Source organism: Lissotriton helveticus, chromosome 1_1 (assembly GCF_964261635.1).
Source record: "Lissotriton helveticus chromosome 1_1, aLisHel1.1, whole genome shotgun sequence".
In the NCBI taxonomy this organism is placed as follows: Eukaryota; Metazoa; Chordata; class Amphibia; order Caudata; family Salamandridae; genus Lissotriton; species Lissotriton helveticus.
The window spans coordinates 287,241,552-287,263,598 of NC_136057.1; the positions used below are offsets into that span (position 1 = coordinate 287,241,552).

Below are 22,047 nucleotides of genomic sequence, written 5' to 3' on the forward strand. Positions count from 1 at the left end.
GGAGCTTCAATTGGTATTTATTTTGGTGAAACTACTTTAACTGTATCTCTGTTTAATCTGGGACCCATTGGGCAGGTGGCCATCTTCTACACCTACAGCCATAATGTAACATCTACTATAGGTAGGCTAAAGTTTTCTTCTTGCAAAAGGACTACCGTTATTCCGATTGTGGAAATTGCACACTTATTACTGTACTCGGGCCAATATATTAGTTCATGGACTTTGTCTTGCTGAATGAACATTGTTGCCTAATAAACCCATTTGACAATGACTCAAGAGGCAATATTTTGATGGGCTATAGATCCAAGCCCAGCCAGTACAGTGACCCATTAACAACTCTATGTATTGAATACTGAGTACTGGTCTTCAAATACACACATTATTATAAGGCATTATGCACCCAATATGATAGCCAGCACTGGATCCACAAACATGTATCAAGAAACATCTCAGCATCCTACAGGTTCTTTAGCATGCCTCCCAATACTTTAGTCTCTGGATCTTAAATGGATGATTGATATCTAGTTACTCTTATTTCTCAATGTTCATGACGCTACTAAGTAATTTTTCTAGGCATTTCTACACATACTCTTTACATTTAGCAATCTGGTTAGCTATGTAAAACTGTTGCCCTTATCATTTTAAGCATGCCAATCTATGTGTAACTACTCTACCATCAGTTGAGTGAACACTTCATTCATCAATACACTAATCTATATAGTCTAATAACTGTGTGATTAAACAATCTATCGACTGGATGCTCTTTTACCAGACCATTTTTCATCATCTGCTGATCCATCTACCACTGTTTACCAAATTAACTAACAGTCTAAACATTTAACTAAAACAAGTATGTGGATCATTACAAAATTCTGCCTATTACCACTCCTTGCATAGCTTACCGCAAAGCTCATGGGAAAGTGTATGAGAAACATGTCCATATAGTCAAGATGAAGATATTTCAGTGACTTCTCCAGGCACTGCCGGACCATCTCAGGGGAGTTACAATTTGGAGGCAGCTGTAGCAATAAAACCACAAAATAAATTAATCTAATTCTCATGGTATTTAATATGCTAGTCACATTTTACTAGTGCAAACAAACACTCCTACACCCTTTAACTGGAAAATCCCATCACATTATTTTTTTCTCAGACTTTACCTTTCCAGTGTAGAATATCTCTTCTCTCTTCACTGTGCCGTCTGCAATCTTTTCACGAATGGCTTCGCCAACCTCCACCTCATTTTGGTACAACTGGGCTGAATCAATGTGGCGGAAGCCGAACTCAATGGCCACTTTCGTAGCCTCCTTGGTTTGACTTTTTGGAACCTAAAATGTCAGTTAACAAAGAAGTAAGGCCCGTGAGATTGTGACTCATTCACTGAAAGTCAAACAGTACATAGGTCTGTGTCAAACCTACCAAGGTGCATAATGCCAGATGATCAAATTTTCTTACCCTTTCTCGATTGACTTTGTTTCTAAAAGTTGACTGTTTGGTATCCTCATAAGAGGATAGCAAGCCTGTGAAGTGTCTTACAGAACAAACATGTTCCTCTTAGACCATAGTTAGAGGTTGATGTATTGAATAAATTGAGAAAACTAGCGGGAAACAGTGAATCACCTGCTCATCATGCGTCTTAATTAACGGAAAAGCCTCAGCTAGTCTTGCCAACAGACAGCTGCAAGGAACTGATGATTTAGTTTGTAATCTGAGTTTGTTTTTGCTAATATGAAGCCTTAGAATAATTATATATTCTCCTGTTCTGCAATATTTTCTCTTTATTCGACCCACTCAACTCCGCTTTTGAACCTCTTTTTCATCCAGTAACAGGTAACTGTAGGAATGAGGCCACTCCAGAAGTTGTACAGTGAAGAATTTTTATGTAAAAGTGAGATGAAATGGAGCTGCTGCAAAGAGCCAAGGTAGCTCCCAAGAACTGTCTCTGGATCATAACATAAGAAAATATGTTAAATAACAGAGCGTATGCCGTCCATTGAGCGAGCTCAAAACTATTCTAGCATAAGCTGTAGTGTAGTTCCTATATTCCCAATGGTCTGTGCGCATTTGAATAACATAAACAGCAGTTTAGACGTAGGACAGAGGTCATCTAGGTCTCTACTGACTATGTTAGACTTAATTAGGTTTGCCAGCTAGCTCAGAGGTCACTAGAAACGTTCTCGAATGTTCAGGAAAGAGTTAACTCTCCTGATTTAGACAAGAAGGGCTTAGTTTCCAGACAACCGCATAAACATGACAACTTTGCTCCCTCAGAATAAAGAGTATATCTCTAGAGTCGTGTGAAAACAATAGACGGTATGTCAATCGTGCATGCTTAATTTCACCAGAGTGCAGAGAAATAGAGAGACGGGCATTTTCAATAAAAGTTGTTATTTATTGAGCAGTCTTCTTTCTCATGCAAGAGAAATGAGTTGCCACAATTGCAATACTTATCATGAAGGAGGTCTTGTATCTCTCTCTCAGGACTCGATCTCCCAGCAACCCGCAAGGGTGACTGGAAACACCAGAGCTGGAATTTCTCGGCTGGAGAAAAGACAGCGTCTCTCTCAGTGTGTCAAATGGGAGGGTCGGCTTCCTTCGGCACTCGCATCAGCTGGGCGTCGGGCAAGTAGATAGCCGCTCTGCTCCAAACCACCGTGTGTTTGCTTAAGGCAACGTTGGGATATTTATACCTGAAAGGTGCTGAGTTTGACGTAAGGTTGGACATAAGACGTCACTAAGAACTAACAGTTCTTTCTGGACTCCAGGAGTTCTTGTGCAAATCAAAACAAAAGCAGGGGGAATTCCCGGGCTGCTGGAGGCGTGGTTTGTTTAAAGAACGCGTTGTACTTTCTAGGAGTCTATGGGAGTAGCCTTGCCGTATTTGGACTGCATTGGCTACGACTAAATATGGACATGATTCCTATGCCTTTATAAGGATATGTTTCGTTATAACCACAGAAGGGCATGAATCGGGGATATCTTGATTAGGGTTCTAGATAGATTTACAACAAAGCATGGTATAAGGTTGTAGAGAATGCAGATGCTGAACATCTTCCCCTTACACAATCAAAAAAATAAAAAGTCTCCCTTTGAAAGGCTGGTGCGTTCCTTTGACGATTCCAGCGGTCTGATCTCTCGCACATATCAAGTTCTTCACACACACCCTCCGTGCTGTCCCTAATACTTATCAGTCACAATGGCAGTCCGACACCTCTACAGACATCTAGCCCACATAATGGTACCACGTCTGGCGCTACATCTCAAGGGTTTTCTGCAGCATCTCTCAGAGGGAATCTGCATACAAAGTTATGGCACAATGGTATTACACCTCCCACAAGTTGCACAACTTGTTCCCGACCTCCTCCCCTCTCTGTTGGCGCTGTGCGAATGATGTTGGAGATTTTCTACATATTGGTGGCATTGCCCGCTTTTGACAACCTACTGGATGGAGGTCCTTAGTCACATCAAATTGGTGATTGGCTACCCATTGCCCGAAGTCCCGTCCACAGTCTCAGCCCGCGAAGCTTCGGGCTTTGCACTTTGTAGTATCCTCAGGTTGTACATATGTTCCTTATTTGAGGATAATAATCTCCCCCGGATGCGGACAGACTTTTGGGGCCCAATAGAACTGCTGACTAATATCTCCACTGCATGGAGTTGTTTTTTGTAAGTTGTCAAGCTCCTTTCTCCCTTTATACATTTCCAGTCCCAGGGGGTCAGTACCTGGCAGTGGTACACTTTGTTCACCTCCCCTACACACTACGCAGCCCTCTCCTCCAGCTGGAGCCCTCCATCAACTAGCCCCTCCCCACAAGCTGGATATCCTTTCCCTCTCTCAGGGTAATGCCCGTGATCGTTGATAGCTTTGTGACGCACCCTTACGTAGCTTTTTGTGCTTTCATTCACCGATTTTTTGGCCTGGCTAACACTGCGCTACTCCCTTTCCTCTTTTCTCCCTCTGGTCCTCTCTTCCTCTCCTTTTTCTTATTTCACCCTTTTTCTATCTTTTGATATTTTGCATGTTGTATCGCTTTGTGATTTATAATCTCAATAAACAGACTTAAAAAAACAAAAACAAAAATATTATAAGATATGCAGTGAATTATTTCACCAAACAGTAAAGCAACATTGGAGTCAAATAACTGCCAAGAGAGTAAACCACCGATGACTGCTGCTCCACTTTTGTGTGGAATTCCAAAGACAAGAGAAATGATTTCAGTTGGTATGTCCTGTCACCAACTGATTAAATCCCTGCTTAGCTCATTCATGTCACCTTCATTCAGTTTCTGTTCAATTTGTTCATCTAATCAATCTCACTATAATGCCTCATTCCATAACCCTTAACATGACTCAGACCAGTTTCCGTGATCTGCTCATCAAGTCCAGATTCAGCCAGACATAACATATTTCATTGTTTATTTTAGCAGTGGTAAGAGTAATTAGGTGTTCAAAATTAGAGTGGTTACATAAGGTTTCATTTTACTAATGGCTTCTTCAAACAAGCATTTGCATTTGGTCTCACATTACTGAAAGTTTGAGCTATTGGCATAGAAAATAATAATGCAATGCCGATACTTCAAACTTTCAGTAACGCAAAACCTATTGCATTGCAAATGCTTGTTTATGAACTGTAGTGTGTCACTGTAAGTGTGACAGGTATGCCCAGACATAGATACCGTGCACACTGTCACTGTAACCAAGCCATTATTTGCTCATGAGCCCTAATTAGGGCGGAACTGGCCCTATGCTGCTTGTGTCCTGGGTGAGGGGAGGGCCTCGCTTGATAATTCCGGCTGGACTGTTTCCAATTGAGTTGGGGAAAGACTGATTTGAATATGACTGTGCCCAAACTGAGGTGACATGGTGTGCAAAGAAACGATGAACTGGGATGAGGTCCGTGTAATTACCAGCGTTTGAGATTAATTAAGCATTCCCTTCATCACTTTTTGTATATCAGGGCAGATATAGATACTAAATATACAAAACCGAGGGCGAGGAGCAGTGGCCACTCATGGAGATGATTGGGCCACACTGCTTGGGTTAAAGAAATCACACTCACGCACTTTGATTCATGGGGCAAACTGTGCCCCAACATGTTCGATAGTTACCAATACACCTAGGCTTTTTCTCCAAGACAAAGCATTCCTGAAAGATTGGACTCTTATCGCGTGCCGGTGCATGCATGATTGGATCATTTTAATTATTAGCACGGCAAACGCATTGCAGACACAATCTTAATCGAAATACAGACTTTAAAGGCACAGATTAAAACTGTAATTTCGGCAACTCTGTACAAGAAAAACACAGAGGAATCTAATAAATCTAACAAAGAATTCGGAACCTGCCGGCGGTCCAAGGGCATTTTCCCTGCGATTCATGTGCGGGGTGTCCACAGACAGAATATACCACAATAGTGGACATAGGCACGGACAAGCCATTGGCACAGGTAAAAACACAAATTGCAATAGCGATACATTGATTTATCTAATCATGTGTCCAGGCCCGCTTCGCTATGTGGGTATGACTACCCGTGAATTGAAGTTCAGCATTCTTGAACATAAGAGCACTATTACGTGTAACAAACAAGCTACAATTCTTACGAATCATTTACTAGCTCATATACACAATGCAGAAGAACTGAAAGGTCTTGGAGCAAACCTTTATCCCTGCTCATGTTACAGACATAACCAAATTCTTATTTCAGAAAGAACAGAGATTGGTCTTTAAATTGAAGAGTGACAGTAATGGTCTGAACGATGATATACCTTTGGTCTTTAGCTTTACCTGTAGTCTTCAATCCAAGAATAAAACTTGTATTTTGTATCCTAGACATTTATCTCCCCGTCTCACCATATATATTATACACCACTCCAAGGGCGGTACGCAACAGACGGATCATCAAATTCCTTGGTGTGTAAATCAGGAGAAACACTGGGGAGTGTGCTACAGCAAATCATCATAAACACAATGTAATTTCTCCAGAATCAATGATTTACAACATACTATCAGTGGTCATTTTATAAAATTATGGTTTTACACAATACCTACAGTCATTTCACCGTATGGAATTATCTAGGAACATGCGTCTAAATTTACTGAAATTCTTTTTTAAAAGAACTCCATATCACAAGTTTCCATGGACTAACTCATAGTTATTTACAACATATTATCAGTGGTAATTTTATAAAATTATGGTTTTACACAATACCTAACAGTCATTTCACCGTACAGGATTAACCAGGAACATGCGTTTAAATTCACTTTAATTCTTTACAAAAGAACTATATATCCCAGGTTTCCATGGACTAACGCGTAGTTCTTTAAAAATGATGTCATAAAACTGAGCCACCCTGACATGCTAATTGGATACACTGAAATTAGGTGGATAACTTGATATGGGTATAAAATGACCTACTCTACCTGACGTCGGTTACCTCCGGTCGCAGCTCGTGAGAAGTCTGGGGTACCGACAGACAGGTAAGTAATACACACTACACTCTTGAGCGCGCCATATTGCAAGAGATGAGGTTTTGCGCAACCAGATACTTCTATACCATTGCGGCTGTAGCCTGTTCCATTGTATTTTATTTGATCTATTTGACCTGATTTGCCCGTATTACTTAATAACTCACAGAGGCACTCGTGGCTCTTGGCTATTCATGATTTTTTCTATTTAAATTGCCCGCATTTATTTTCGCTTGCTTTACACTTTGCCCATATAAACTTAATACACAACAGAGAACATGAGTTGCTCTCGGCTGCTTACTTTTCCATTACCAATTTTCTGGGTGAATATTCATTAACTAGACACTTGTTTTTTTTTTTTTTTTTTAAATGTACTTATATGCCGGCTTTAATTATAAATAGCATAGATACCGGGTCTCACCAATGAGCTGTCAACCATTTAAAATCAGTTTTGACACAACTCTAAGCGTGCAATGCCAATGTAAACAATGATTTTTCAGATTTGTGGCAACCACAATAGATCGCATTGTTCTGTATTATTCCGCATAGTCTTCACTATATTGTATGTGTCTCGCACTGTGATAAATTTGACTCGCAAAATATTCAAACTGTAGGAAAAACAAACTACAGACTGCTTCCGTTGTCTGACTTTTACCTACGATTTGCCCCCCTTTTTTTTAGAGCGGTGCCTCACATCCTGAGCTGTTGGCAGTTGAGGTGAAGTGTTTATTCGCAACCATTGGGTAAGCGAATTTCACAGTTCAATTTGTTAATGCATACTGGGAGGTACAAAAAATGTTGGGCAATAATGACTCATGAGTTTGAATGATCACTCAGTACAAGCATTTAATCTCTTTGTATTCATCATGATTTTTTAGTCACACTTTTTTGTCTTTCACAGGTGACATCAACATATTGTAAACCATTAAAACTGAGACTAATGGTTTTTAGGTCTCGCCTCTTGGAATCGATCCGCTTTTGTCCACAAAAACGCTCTTTCAATGGCAACGCATGCACGTTTGGCGATTCCCTGCGGGAGTGAGCTTTAAAACCATCTGTTAGTAATTAACGGATAGTTCCTGCTCGCTCCCGCAAGGTAAACAGGTGAAGGCCCCCTCCTCTCTCCCCTCCCCCTGCTGCTTTTTACTTTCAGTTTTCATCCCGTCATGTTCCCACATTTCAAAACAACAGCTCAGAACATGTCACTGATGCAGCCCTGAAGTGGTAATACAAAGCACGTTCCACTAGTCAAAGGAGAAATTGCGAGTCCTCCAAAACACGAAAAAATATTTCAGAGTTTAGGCAATAAATACACAACTCGCAGACCGGGTTGCTACAAAAGATAATTAGCTGCCAGAGTCGGGCACACAGCTTTTTTGTTGGTAGTATTGAATTGCTTGCTATAGTAAATGTTAACAAGGACACGCAAAGGAGAAAGGTGCCGCCGAGCGCACGCCTATTTTATTTGGTAATCAGATGTCAACACCCCCGCACTTTAAATTCTCCAGAGATGCTCACTGGGTGACTAAGCAAGTTTTAATATCTATAGATAGTTGTACTCACATGTGGAAATTAAACTTGTTTTGAGTAAATAGCATGAGGGGGCGTGCCAATCGCCACGTCAGTGAAATTCAACCACAGCGGCACTCGCCAAACCACTTAAGAAATGCAGGGAGTGGTGTGGAATGTGGAAGGGGCAGAACGGAGCGAACCTGCGCCCGTGGCAGGGCTGTAATGTCAGGCATCATGGTGGGTAGACATCTTGTTCGACTTGCTTCATCACCCGCCGTCGGGCTTCGTTTATGAAGTGAAAAACTACTTGAGTTTTTAAATCTGTCAGTGGCTTGGCAAAACCAACATTTATGTTTCTCGAGAGGGCGGAGGTCAATGACGCAGCATCCCATTAGCCCTTGAAGCCATGCGACCACTTGTGCTGAAGGATACAAAATATAAAGCTTTATCAGGCAAAACCGACACGGTTTTTCCGTCCCGTCCCAGATTTGCGACGATGATGTTGCTGTGACCAAAATACAGAATGGACTGCAGTGGCTGTCAGTCAGCCCAGCCCTCCATCAACACTCTCACCGCCCAGCCGGTCCAGTTAGAAATAAGTTAAAGTATTAAGAGAAAAGAAGTGTAGCACTGTGCTAAACTGAATAGTGGATGGTTTCATGTAGCTTGATGTTCATGTCAGAAAAACATGGCATAACATATACTTAATTTGTCCAAAAACTTTACTTTACCCCTCCTGCCACATTTTGTTCCATTTTCCACCCGGAGCTTCGGGTGAAGTTCAATTGCAAAGGCAGGGCACAAGTCCTAAACAAGCATTGGCATATCCAACATGGGACCTTATAAGTGTTTACCCAAGGATTTTGTGCTGCATAACTAAATACTTATAAGGTCCCAAAGCCGAGACCTATTGTCTATGCCAATGCTTGTTGTAGGTTGTATTTGTTGTAATCACATTACCAAGTGCTCTTATGATTATCACTTTCACTTTTTTTCCACTGTTTGCAGTAGCATTGAACATCTAGGTCCTGAGCAAGACTGCTATCCCATTGAGATCGCAATGGCCGAAACATGTAGACTTGTTATCTGGACAAGTGCAGCTAATATTTTCTAACTGCACATGCACTGTTTTTAATCTTGACACCAAGAGTTAACTAATATAGTTCCTTTTTCTCTTGGTAACCTATTTTAGATCACATATCACTTTCCTTCCTTTGTGCACTGCGCCCATCACTCAAAAACACTGCAGCTCTTTACATCAGGTAGATTTTAGTAGATCCTACAACTGATTAGTATCTATAAAAACATCCCTGGGCTCCTCCCTCACAGTGAGGTGTTTGTAACCCTTAGCTGCACTAGGTGTTGCAACCAAGAGGAAATCCCAGATGATAAAGCATGCCACTTCGGTGGGTGATGGGATTCAGTCCTTATAAAATGACTCTCCCCATGTATGAATAGGAGCCTCTTGCTTATACTGTTTGTTCTTAAAGCTTTTCTAAGCTTGCCAGACCCGCAGAAAATCGGTTATTCAGATATAGATACTGTTCCTAAGGGTACATCGCTGGGCTTATATTGTGATGTCTAAAAGTGACCACGCGCAAGTGGTGAGGGAGAAATTACACAGGCGAGCCAGGAGGATAGGATGGAGGGTCCCTTTGAGGATTGGCCTATGGCGCAATTCATTGTGTCCCCCATTTGAGTGGTAGATAGCAAGGAGCAGGGCAGTTTAGGATCCAGCAACAATCCTGGCCCAAGGGACAGTCTGTGAATGACTTCATTCCGTCAGAACAGGTCTTAGTGCCATATTTATCTGTGAGTGTGGCCTGAGCTTTAGTTGAGAAAGTTGAACAGGGGGCACTGATGGCTAAGAGTCAAGGTAAGTCTGTCTTTCGTTTGTTGTCGGTACGCCCGGCTGCCTTCCAGCTGCGCCCATCTTAAAAAAAAAAAAGGACTATGGCAAAACAGGAGAGCTGGAGGCCCATCTCTAAAAAAGGTTCATGGCAATGCAGGGGAACGGGGAGGTATGACTCCAGAAAGGTCTATTGTTAAAAAAGGACAGTGGGGAGGCCCATCTCCCAAAAGGACTATTGCAAAACAGGAGAGGAGAGAGGGCCGTCTCGCAAAAGGTCTATGGCAAAACAGAAGGTCAGGGAAGCATGTCTCCAAAAAGGTCTATGGCAATACACAAGCGGGGAAGCCCATCTCCAAAAAGGTCTATGGTATAATAGGAGAGCAGGGAGGCCTGTCTCTAAAAAGCTCTATAATAAAGCAGGAGAGTTGGGAGACAGGAAGGTTTACCGGAAGGACACTTGCGTTGGTACAAATTAATGCATTTATTGCTGAACATTTTCATCCATGGGGTAAAAGAAAAACACACAAGGATATGGTGATGAAGTCCCGAAAGATGGGAAAATTAAAGAGTGAGGAAATGTAAATCAGAGAGTTGCATTACAAAGGGACATCAAAACCGCACTTCATGCGAGCGACCAAGGAGACGATTTTGGAAGGATGCATATGGAACAATGCTGAAACTGCTGCATAGGTAGCTTAGGCTATGAAGAGTTCCATAGACAGACTAGATGGTACAAGGGTAGCTATTAAGGTCTACAGATGTTGTTCACAGGGGTGCAAACCCTACCTGGAGAAATTTGTTTCTCAAAAGGGCCAGTAAATATACAGTCTTGGGCAGCAATGTTTTTTTATATAGGTGGGTGTGAGAGGTCGGTCACACTATTTAAAGAAATGAACATGCTTAGACAAGGCCAGATAAATTAAGGAGGTTACACCCGAGCTCCCTATGATGAGGAATTAGGACCCGGATGACGGTAATCAGTCCTCGAAATATCTATTCGCCCACTCATAATTGCGACAACATTTTTATCAGGTTGAGCCATTTTTAGCACCAACTAATCACATCTGGTGAATAAACTTTGGCTGGAAAGGAACATGTTTTCTGTTCATTCAGAAAGTGAACGAGCAATAAAGATGGCATTAAATCTTGTTATGGGTTTTGGTCAAGTGAGCGGGCTGAAGAGTTCAGTTAGTTTTCCTCTGTTACTGCAAAGCATTCATTGTTGGTACACATATGAAAAGTTGACTGATATAACAAATAAGTGTTTTCTAAGAATACATAATTCAGTTTATGCACATAAATGTTATATGAACTTAAGTTGAATGTGCATGTTAAATACATTACACTGTGCGCACTAGTATTAAGGTACACATTCACGTGAAATATATTCCATTAACACGGAATGGGAGACAGGCATCTGCCTGGCCTAATACAGCACGCAATCATTTTAAATAGGTGGTTTAAATGCTGATAAACATAGTTAAAACAGCTGTGCACCACTCACAACTCATTGTTTCGTTATTTTTCTCAAACACATACATACCATTTACATAAATAACGTGTAAATTAATATTGCAAATATTTCAGGAATTACATTAGTACATATTTTTTCAAACAAAGAAGTGTGATGCAAACAGAGTTCAATAGGAGCAAAACAAATCAGAACACTTTACTTTGTGATGAGCAAATGACACATATTTGCAGAAACTGTACTTCCAAATATTGTTTGTACACTATATAGTTTTATCAGTAAAGCTGCATGTCAGTGGAAAGGTATGTGGCCATTTCAATGTAAAATATGCTGATTACAAATGACAGTGTTCCACCATTTCATGCTTTAGTTATGTATTTATAAAAAATGATAGTTTTTAAACATGATTTGAGAAACATTCCTGCCCGTCCTGAAGACAATTCTGTGAATAAACTAAGTGGCAAGTCAGGGGTCATGTGTATCCTATATGTGGCTAGATTTGTGTTATATATGGAAAAAAGGTTAAGTCTATTAAATCAAAACAAAATAGTTTTTTGTACAGCAGACATGCTTAACTCGCACATTTAATGGTGCTCTCATATGTGATAATGAATTACATTATTTGCCCCTGGTCACACTATTTGAGCATTACAAATGAGTCAAGTAGATTAATTAAGTCACTAGACCTGCAGGTCTAGTAGAATTGTAATGATTTTTCTAGGTCTGCCGTTTGACCCGGGTGCAGTGGTGTCACTAGGGGAGTGCGGGGGGTGCGAACCGCACCGGGTGACACCATCAAATGGGGTGACACCCTCAGTCCCCATCCACACTTTAGAAGCTCCTTACTTGTTTCCCATGTCCGACAGGGGGGCTCTTGGCGGCCACAAATTATACAGCCTTACCTTACGCGAATCTGCACTGCTGAGTTTCGTGTGGCTCTGTGAAAAGTTTGAAACGTTTTCAGTGTGTTGTTTGTTATTCACCACTAAAACCCGACAGGACCTCGGCTAAGCAGGAGTGGCGCGCCTCCTGAGTAAAACTGAGAGTTCAGGGCTGACAAGAGGATTCACGTCGTGTGATCACGCCTGTCACTTCAGGCATGTCATCCTCATTGCTTTAAATGCAGCGTTTTTACACACACGCCTTTATTAGTAACTACGCTGTCTATAATGCAAGCGCTGCACAGGGAAGGGACATCCAGGAATGGCTTAGTATGTTACGATTGGCAACTAAACACAGTGTATTCTCTTTTAGAGAAGTGCAACTGAAAAGGCGGCAAACGATGCACTACAGACATCACATTCTGCATTGAAGAAGAAATACGTCGTCTGAACACGAGCAAGTGCACGCATAACAACGTGCACTGCCATTTGTCACTAACACTGCCCTCATTGACATTCACTTTCACACATTGGTCAGATGAATTTAGTTGCATTCAAGAGAAAAGAACCACCTTTTTTTAAATTTTACCTTACACCAAATATTTTGTGTTGTCTTCCTGCTCTCCTTTTGTTCATTTTATAACAGCAGCAAGCGTTCTTAGGATGAACTTAAAACCAAGGGAACCATTACTCTATAACTTCTGGCGTGTAACCGCAGCCTCACCCCATTGTGTGATCTTGGGCAAATGCAGTTACCTGTCTCAGACAGCCGTGAGGGGGTGACACCATGAGTTTCCTGTACTGGGTGACACCAACTCTAGTGACGCCGCTGCCCGGATGCTCAATGAGGCACGCTTGACACTGGTTTATTGCAGCGTTGCATTGCAGCAAGGAATGCTTACAAGTTTGGTGGTACAAGTCTAAGTCCGAACAGTAGAAAGAGGGTACAATCCTCAAGCAGGCAGTTGCCCGGTTTGTTGGGTTGGCACCCTGCGTCTAGGGCAGGCAGTGAGGGGTGAGTATTTAAGCACGAAGTATGTTTTGCAATGTGCTGGCACGGATTGAGCTGGTTTGGCACTCGTGCTTTCAGGATGAAATATCAAGTGGGCAGGTTTGGGGCCAGGGGAACATCATGTAAATAGGAAGATGGCAATCAAATACTTTCAGAAATATGTTAAGAGGGAGGTAGATGGGAAGAAGTACGTGCACAGGTTGTCAACTTTGTTACTGTTTCAGGTTCTGTTCCCGGACCCCAGGCAGCAAGGATGACCACCTGGATGGTGGGCAACTCCTTTGTTAAGTGGGCAGATCATCACGCAAAGGCTAGCAGCCACTGGAGAATTTGGGGTACAACAAGGCTTTGGGTGGGAAAAAGGGTGATGAGATGGGGGAGCTACTTCCATGTCTCAATAGGCTTTTGGTGCTTAAGAACTGTCCTGATATACGTCTGCTGCATTCAGGAGAAAATGACTTGGTGGTACAGAAAGGCTTGGCAAATATTATGGCCATATAGGAGGATCTGAGGGAGCTCATATGGCGATGAGCAGGCTGCCGCATTATTTGGACCAAATTCATACCCAGAGGGTTTGGCGTGGGGCAGTCAAGCCATCACTATGGTTATGTCTAGGAGAAACCTAAATAAACAAAGGCGTGCTTTTTGAAGGGACACTGGTATTGGTAGAGTAGTTCACTTGAACCTACATCACGAGGATATGGAATGTGCAAAGCTGATGTTCTCCACTTGTCATTCATGTGTATGGAGTTATACCTGTTGTAAGCAAATTGGTTCTGGAAAAGTAGTTGGTCAAAATTACCTTATGCCTCACAGGAGGCTAGGGTTGAGGGGGCAGAAATAATGGGGAGGAGGCTCCTTCCCTCCCCTTGTTTCTGGGTGTCAGTTGGCTGAGAAGTTGCCATGGTTTGCGGAAGGTTATTGTTATTGTTGTTGTCGGTAGGAGTTCGCGTTGAAAGAGAACGGGTAGGCAAGTCCAAGCCTGGACGACCTAGGAAGTGCAAGGTTAGGTGGGAAATAGAATGGGTTCAAAGGTTAATAGTGGTAGAAAAAAGGAAAGAGATTTTAGTAGTCCCAGTTACAGTTGACCAGCCATGGTGCAAGTATTCTATTGATGATTTAAGTTGTTTGGATGGAGGGATATTTTACGGGTGAGGGTAGCTTATCATAGGCATATATGTAAAGAGAGGTTATAGTTTTGTAAGGCAAAGGCCCATGTTATGTGCATCTGTTTCAATAAAGCAGCCTTTTTCACACAAACTTGGTCTCAGTGGTCTGGGCTGTTCCCCTCTTCCTCAATCAAGTTTGAGTGTACACTCTCGGACTTGAGCGCGTCACAACCTCGGGGTTAATACAGAAATATATTCCCACTCAAAAAGTGACAACATACTCGTCAGAATGAAATAGTACTGACAGCATACCCTACGCTTTCCCCCTGTAAACTGCAGAAGCACTCCACATGCCAGTGCACAGTACCTTGTCTTGACTAGAAACTGTCCAAGAAAGCCTTTTAATAATAAAATTGAGGTAAGATGGAGCTTCTTCAAGGAGCCCAGGAAGCTCTCAATTACTGACCTAGGATCGCATAGCTCTCAATACCGGTCTCAGGATGAGTGCAGGCGTTTGGGTGGTATTACTGGTGCTACCTCATTGGTCACAAAGCTCAGGGGGTGCTGCATTTTGAAAGATTGTATGGGGCTTAAGGCATCTGCTGCAATGTCCCTAGTGTGCCCAGCAAATTTCAGGGGTTAATAAAAATGTCAAGATAAGTTTGGCGAGTAATGTACTTTGCCTTGTCACGGGTTTGGCTCATGATTAGGTAGCCTCCTGCAAAGCATGTGTAACATGCAGATCACAGAATTGTATTTTCTCTTGATAGCTCAGTGGATTATTGCTTTTGTCGCAGATATAATTTTGTTACTTGACCTTCATAAATTATAATTATAATAATGATCAGTGAGCTATGAACTAGAATCAAATAGCTGAAAGCAAACTGCAAGCCATGTGCATAGAACCTTATTTTTTTCCTTCAATCATTTGCTAGTCTCAAGTTGCTAAAAAGGATTTCTTTGGATAGTAAAACATTCTTATTAGTGAAGACAACCCCAACCATTGTGCTACATTTTAATTCCAGAGTTTGTATTTCTATAGATCAAGCACTTGTAATATATAATGCCTACCATTATGGAGGACTGTCTGCATAATATGTATATAGATGTGTGATGTAAAGAGTTGTGACACACTACACTTGGAAGAGTAACGCTATAAAGGAAAATAAATTCATGCAAGAGAGGGACTATAGAGAGTTCATGGGCACAGTTGGAAGGTGGTAATGAGGGAAACTGTGGAGAATGAGGTCATGGGGTGGGCTAAAAAGATGGTCACACTGAGCTCTACCGATGGTCAGGGTCGGAACATAGGAAAGTACATTTCGTAACAGGACGAAAGGCCCACCAAAGACTAAGCCCAGACATGTTCCATCATAAACTTGATATAGGGTTACAGAGAATAAAGAAGCCACAGTAACTTTGTTGCACGTTGTAAGTAGGTAGCACACAGTGTAGTGCTATATACATCAAATGTATAAAGGAGTAAGCCAACATTAACTTGCATAATGGTGTTTTTGAACCCAACCGTAAAGGCTAAATGGTGCAACTACAAATGCTAGCATACAAGTTTAAGCTGGCGGCTATTAAAATGTCAGGATTGGATGTAAGTGTCACAGATGATATGGGCCATTTGGTAGTTATTGTTTTTCCCCTCCTAAGTTATCAAATCTTTTTTGAGAGTCATAAGACACATTGAAAATTTCGATTAAACTTCTATCTGCAGTCTACATTCAATTTCACACTGAATTACTGCTCACTACACTGATACAGACTGACAGTTAAAATTCTGGAGATCTGCCCTGCCAGAAAACAAGAGTACAAGAAAGAGAGATGGGAACTTACCTCTTCCGGGGCATTGGTTCCGAAGCCCAAGACTGGTATCCGGTTTTTGTCACTCATTGTGATGAAGGAATCTTTCTTTAGCTCCATAGTCTCGCTGGCAGGATTCCTGTATGCAGTTATGGGTTAGAAATGGAAGCTGTGGTGATGCTAGATAAATGTGGTGATGCTAGATAAATAAGTATACAAGAAGTGATGGATGGAACACGTGGAATAGTGGAGAAGTGTGGCTCAATAGTTAGAGCGGCAGACCCTGATGCAGAGGTCTAGCCGGGGACCAGGGTTCAATTCCCCGCCTCGGTGGGTCTTGGGCTCAAAAATTCCACAGACCTGATAATTCTCACCTCGGTGCCTATTCCAATCATGGAGTGCAACTCTGGGCAATAGCTTGCTTAACCTCCACAACGGCCCCCACAACGCAAAGGATGCCTGGCCTCCACCTTGGAGGTGCCCAGGAGTGGACACCGCACAGGGAAAGCCAGGATGGGTTCCACAGCGGTATTAGTACAAGTGCCTTGAGACCCTTGTGGGTGAGTAGTGCGCTATACAAGTATCAATTTACATTTACAATACGTGAATTAATCTCAGCCACTGGTAACTAATTGGCCCACATACCAATCCATCATTATTTTGCGCACAATGCCACCTCAGTTTGGACCCAGCTATATGCAAATCAGTCTTGGCCATGCTTTAATGGGAAAAGTCCAGCCCGAACTGCCAAGCCAGGTCCTCGCTAAACTGGATCACAAGCAACCCAAGGCATAAAAAAGGAACTAACCCACTACCTAGATATTTGTTAACTTCCAATACACTGTGAATACAATCCTCAGCACACGCATGAATATACAAAACATTTAATTATTAATAATCGCACACAAAAGAATGGTTTGTTTTTTCCTGGTCTTTGTCTTTAATTCTCTACGCCCAGCCAGCATGTGTTTTCTCGATAGGGCTAAAAAAACATGATAATATCAATTTCAAATTCCAGTCATATACATTCTACTGTGCACTACATTTTAAACATGGTGAAGAGACACATCACCACTGTGCATTTCTTGTTTGGTTGGTGCACATATACAAAGGAGATATCACAACTTATTACATAAGGTGGAAACCTATGCATCAAATATTTTGTGTACGACAATATTAAGACCTTGTACTATTGTCCCCTCATTGTGTCGTGCCAATTCTGTCTCATTGTACCAGTAATCCGTTCTGTGATGCCCAACAATTCAATCTCTCCAAATCCACCAAAACTATTCCTGTCACTATCGAGGACCAGCATGAGACAAGTCCCCACATCTTCTTGTAAATTCCACAGGGCCTACCTGTCAGGCTTGCCACTTCAATATTTTTCTCTCACCTATAATGGAGAGGGAAACATAACCAATAATCTGGATTTATTATGTGGATCACACCAGCTCATCCCATATATAACCATTCAGTCATACTTCCATAAATTATGCCTCGCATCCTTTACCTCTCCACCGGTTCTACTTCCGTCCCAGCTGGTCATATATTTTTGTGTCTTCGCCCGAGTGTTGATTCCTATGTCAATCTAATTCCAATACTACTTAATAACAGAGTCCATAAAATGTCCTTATAATGCGTATCTGTAACGTGTGTGGAAGTCTTGAGCTCAAAGCATATTTGTCTTCCCACTTCCCAGTAATCAAATACGTTAGAATGGGGGCCATTAGTTAATTCAATTAAAACTTCTGCCACTTCTTATGACTTTTAAAAGCCTATGCAAGAATTCAATGGATCGGAGACATGCAATAAGCATTCCTCTGCTGTTTTACAACCCGCTGAACTCCAACCTCATACCTGCACCACCTCTTAGGTTATTACTTGTACCATGATTTCCCCTCTTCTCTGAAGTAAATGGGTGCCCAATGTTCCACAGCCACAGCTATATCCACTCCACTCCAGGCTACCCTACTCCACCGCAGTCTAGAACAATCTACCTCATTTCTACCTAATCTACCCCACTCTATTCCAAACTACTCTACTCAACTCCATTCCACTCTATCCCACTTTAATTTAACTAACTCCACTCCAACCTATTCCAATTGACTACATTGCAATCTACCCCACTCCAATCTCCCCCTCTCCACCCCAATCTACCCCACTCCAATCAACCTCAATCTACACCATTCCAACCTAATCTACTCCAATCTACTCCCCAGACATCACCGGCTGTCCTGCTCTGCTGAACTTTAGCTTCTGAGACATTTTTCTTCAATAACGCTTGTAAATCTGAAGGTAAGCGAGAACTGGGCCCAATCTACTTTGTGTATTCAAACCGCTCTCCATCGCGGTCGGCTAGAGCTTTCAACTTTGCCCCGGTGCGACTTGGCGCTTTGATCATTTAGGTGCTAGTATTCACCAAAACCTTTACAAATTCGTGACTCTGTTTCCAGTGCTTGGATTTTTGTTGATTGATGTCAAATATTTTACAGAATTTTACTCTATTTTCCTAAATTGGTGTGAGATTTTTCTTGTATTATGTTTTCACCATATTACTGTTTGAATGCCACATAAATACTTTACTCATTGCCCCTACATTAAGAATGACTGCATTTGTGCCAAGCTACCAGAGAGTTAAGCACAGGTTAATTTAGTCACTTTTGTAGTTCGCCCTGACAAGGAGTGTGGCTGTTGCTCGAGAAAGGATCACACCACTCTCAAACAATAAACCACACAACACTACCTCCTATTCTTCCTATCCCCATCCCATTCCTTACTTATGGAGTGAGTGTACTGATTCGCTCCTTACCTCACACATGTAAAGCTGTTTTCCCTTTCTATGAAAGGGATCAAAGAAGCTCTATAAAATCCTTTGCCCTCCTCTATTTCCTCCTGTTTTTTAGGTCGAACTTTCGAGACCTCTTGTATATACTTTAGTATATATGTCTTTTGTGGGCTTACAGGGAATACTTGCTTTTTATTGGTTTGTTTCAGTGTCCTTAATAAATCCATGCTTGCTAGTGGTCAATCCTTCATACATTCCAACCCTTCAAAGCCAGACGGCAGACTATCGATTTTAAGGCTAGTCTCCCGCCTCCCGATTCTTGCATGCAAAATCCTGATTTCTCTATGGGCTTCTGTCAGCAGGGACTGGTCTTGTGTGCCCCGGAGTATGCACTGTGATCCTGCAGGGCAGTGCACAACATTTTTGTCATCCTCTCACTGCCTGCCACCGCACCACTCCATGCTCCTGACAGATAGAAAAAAAATTATATTTGCATTTCTGATATCGGATCCTGCAGCAGCACACTCTCAAGTCGCATACATGGAAATATACCTGATTCAGGCCAAGTTAATGAGAGAAATACATACTCCCGATTATTTTTTACAAACCTCTCACTTTTCTCTTCTAAAATGTTGGCATGTATGCTCCTTCCTCTTTGTCCCTGTTTTTCATCAGAGCAGTGCCCCAGTACTTGTACCCTTCCACTTGGCCCATTGTGGCATCTGTTTAGGGACTACTTTTCCCTTTCTCTAAGAGCATTTAACCAGAGTGCTCCACGATCCAGGTCCATTTTTGTAAACGGTGCAGTAAGTCATGTTCTCTTCCTTTACATTTGCTGTGCATTCAAAGACAGAGGTGAAATATTAGAGGCTCTTTTTGAGGAGCGCCTCGTTCAACCCTCTCCACCACCACGCAAAGAGAATCGTGGCCGTAACAATTCATAATGTTTTCCAGTTGTGCCCTACGGATGTGCAGAGAAAATCGCTATAAGTAATATTTTTTATTGACTATTGCCCCAAATTAAGATGGTGGGTGTACGTGCGATGACATCATAAATGGCATGATAAAGCAGTCTTGTTAGGCCGAGCCTACAGCGCCGCACTGCAGGATCATCTATCGTAGGTACTTTGTGGGCTCTGGAGTATTGCCACAAGACTTTTCTGCATCTGCTTTTTTTGCTTTCTGCTTGGGGACCTTATCCACCTTATATTCAGTGGCTACGTTCATGCCTGTATGCCTTTATTTTTTGCTCTCCGCCTCACCAGCCCCGACAACATAGGAGCAAAAAAGTAGTAATTTACCTCGTGGTGTTTGTGGCATTACTGCACCATCTGTGCCACTCCGAGTCCTGGTACACGCTCAGTGGCCCCCTGCCCGGCTCAATCCACCCGCAGGAGTCTAATGGTGGCCCAAGCTCAGCTCCCAACCTCCAATCCTAGCATCAGCAGTGTGGATGCCTTGCTGACTCCTCCTTGCTGCTCACTAGCCCATTATGTCACTGCATTTGACAGAACACCAGCATTTTCAATGCGCCCTGGCGTTGTTGACAACATGTTCTCACTGGTTCACAGACTCTAAGGCAGAGGAGCGTTATGTTATGTTATGTTATATCCACTTGTAACGCGCGTGGATACTCATGAGTGTCCCGGCGCGAAGCCAGAGGCGTTGCCCTACTGGCAGAAGCAGCAAAGAAAGAAAATATAAAATGATAATATTGAATGTTATTATATTTTTTTTTTTCCTCCTGCTGCAGCTGGAGTTGGCGGAGCTGCCGGGGATGAGTGGTAGAACACTCCTGTACACAATGACTGTTTGGGCGGCCCTCTCGGGCTGCCCAAAACAGTCATGTGCTCTCCCGTGTTCTCCATGCAGGCTGCATTACAGCCTACATGGAGAACATACCCACCCCTACAGCCCGTGGCTGAGTTCCATATCACAGCGCTCAGACTAATCACAACGCTTCATTGGAGCATTGTAATTGGCTTAGGGGCAGAAGCCAGGATGCCTGCATCCTGCTCTGACCTGGAGTGGGACACAGGCAAGCAGGAGAGAAGATGCGGGACCCGGCGGTGGCAAGATAAGTTTTATTTAAAAAAATAATTTTTTAAGGAGCCCGCGGCCCCTACCCGCACCAGTCACGAGCCACGCCGTCCACCCCTGGCTTTGGCCCAGGAGCAGCTGCAGCTGCAGGTGGCCGCAGAGTAACAGGTCTCGGCTAACCCTTGCACACCCTTGCTTCAGCAGCCACTTCCTTATCCTCCGCCCCTACTTTATATTATGTGTGAAGGCTGCATAAAAATGAGTGCCCACTGTCCACTTCTGCTCTGCCTCCGGCAGCTGTGCCCCCGCCCCTCTCTTTCTTCCTCTTCCCCCTCTCTTTCTTCCTCTTCCTCTTCTTCCGTCTCTTTCTGTCTCTATCTCGCTCCAGCTGACTTGCTGAAAACCGCGACTTTCAGAAACGGCTCTTACCAACTCTTTCCTCCATTTTTTTTTTTTTTTTATTTAAAAACTTTTATTGGCATATAAAAATGTATTACCCTGTGAAATGGACCCAAAAACAGAAAGGAACACTTTTACTGGAACTGTTGTCTTTTTCTGCAGTTTTTCTACTCCAAAGTGCAGTCTCGGGACAGAGAGAAAACAAAATTCAAAATACAAAAATTAACTAAATAAATCAAGACAGAGCGATCACAAAGTGACCAGATTGGTTTTAGTCACTCCCGTGGCACTTTACTGAGTTTGCTAGTGAACCACTACTTTTTTCGTCTTTCTGAGAACAACAGTGTTTTCCCTGGGTGGGAAAGTGCACCATTCTTGGCAGGCGTACAATACCTGATTGATATATGGATTAGAAAACATTTAATGTGTTCCTTTTCAGCTGGATTCCTTATTTTAGTTTATAAAGTGTGTACCAGGGCTCTAACCAGGGATGTGGTCTATTTAAACCATACTGCTTACTTTTTGTTAGGATATAAACCATGGACATTGAAATAGGTCGCTTCCGTGGCCTGTAGTCATGTCCTTAACTTTTCAGGCAAAAACACTGAGTTCTGAATAATTAATGAGTGTAAAAACTTTAAGGTTACTATGTTGTTCCTGCTTACATTTCACATGCTTTACTTAATATTGCATTCACCTTGGAGTGCTTGCT

At 42.4% G+C, this 22,047-nt stretch overlaps 1 protein-coding gene across 2 annotated transcripts in view; it reads right to left on the bottom strand.

Annotated features, from left to right (window-relative positions):
* LOC144796670 (estradiol 17 beta-dehydrogenase 5-like) overlaps positions 1-16,248 on the bottom strand; it is a 121,307-nt gene extending 105,059 nt beyond the window's left edge. For both annotated transcript variants that reach the window (XM_078668208.1, XM_078668207.1), the window contains exons 1-3: positions 16,145-16,248; positions 1,161-1,328; positions 903-1,019 (exon numbers count right to left, since the gene is read on the bottom strand). In XM_078668208.1, coding sequence (XP_078524334.1) covers positions 903-1,019; positions 1,161-1,328; positions 16,145-16,231 — 372 coding nt within the window. In that variant the 5' untranslated portion in view covers positions 16,232-16,248. The remainder of the gene's footprint in view (positions 1-902; positions 1,020-1,160; positions 1,329-16,144) is intronic.
* Positions 16,249-22,047: the final 5,799 nt, after the last annotated feature.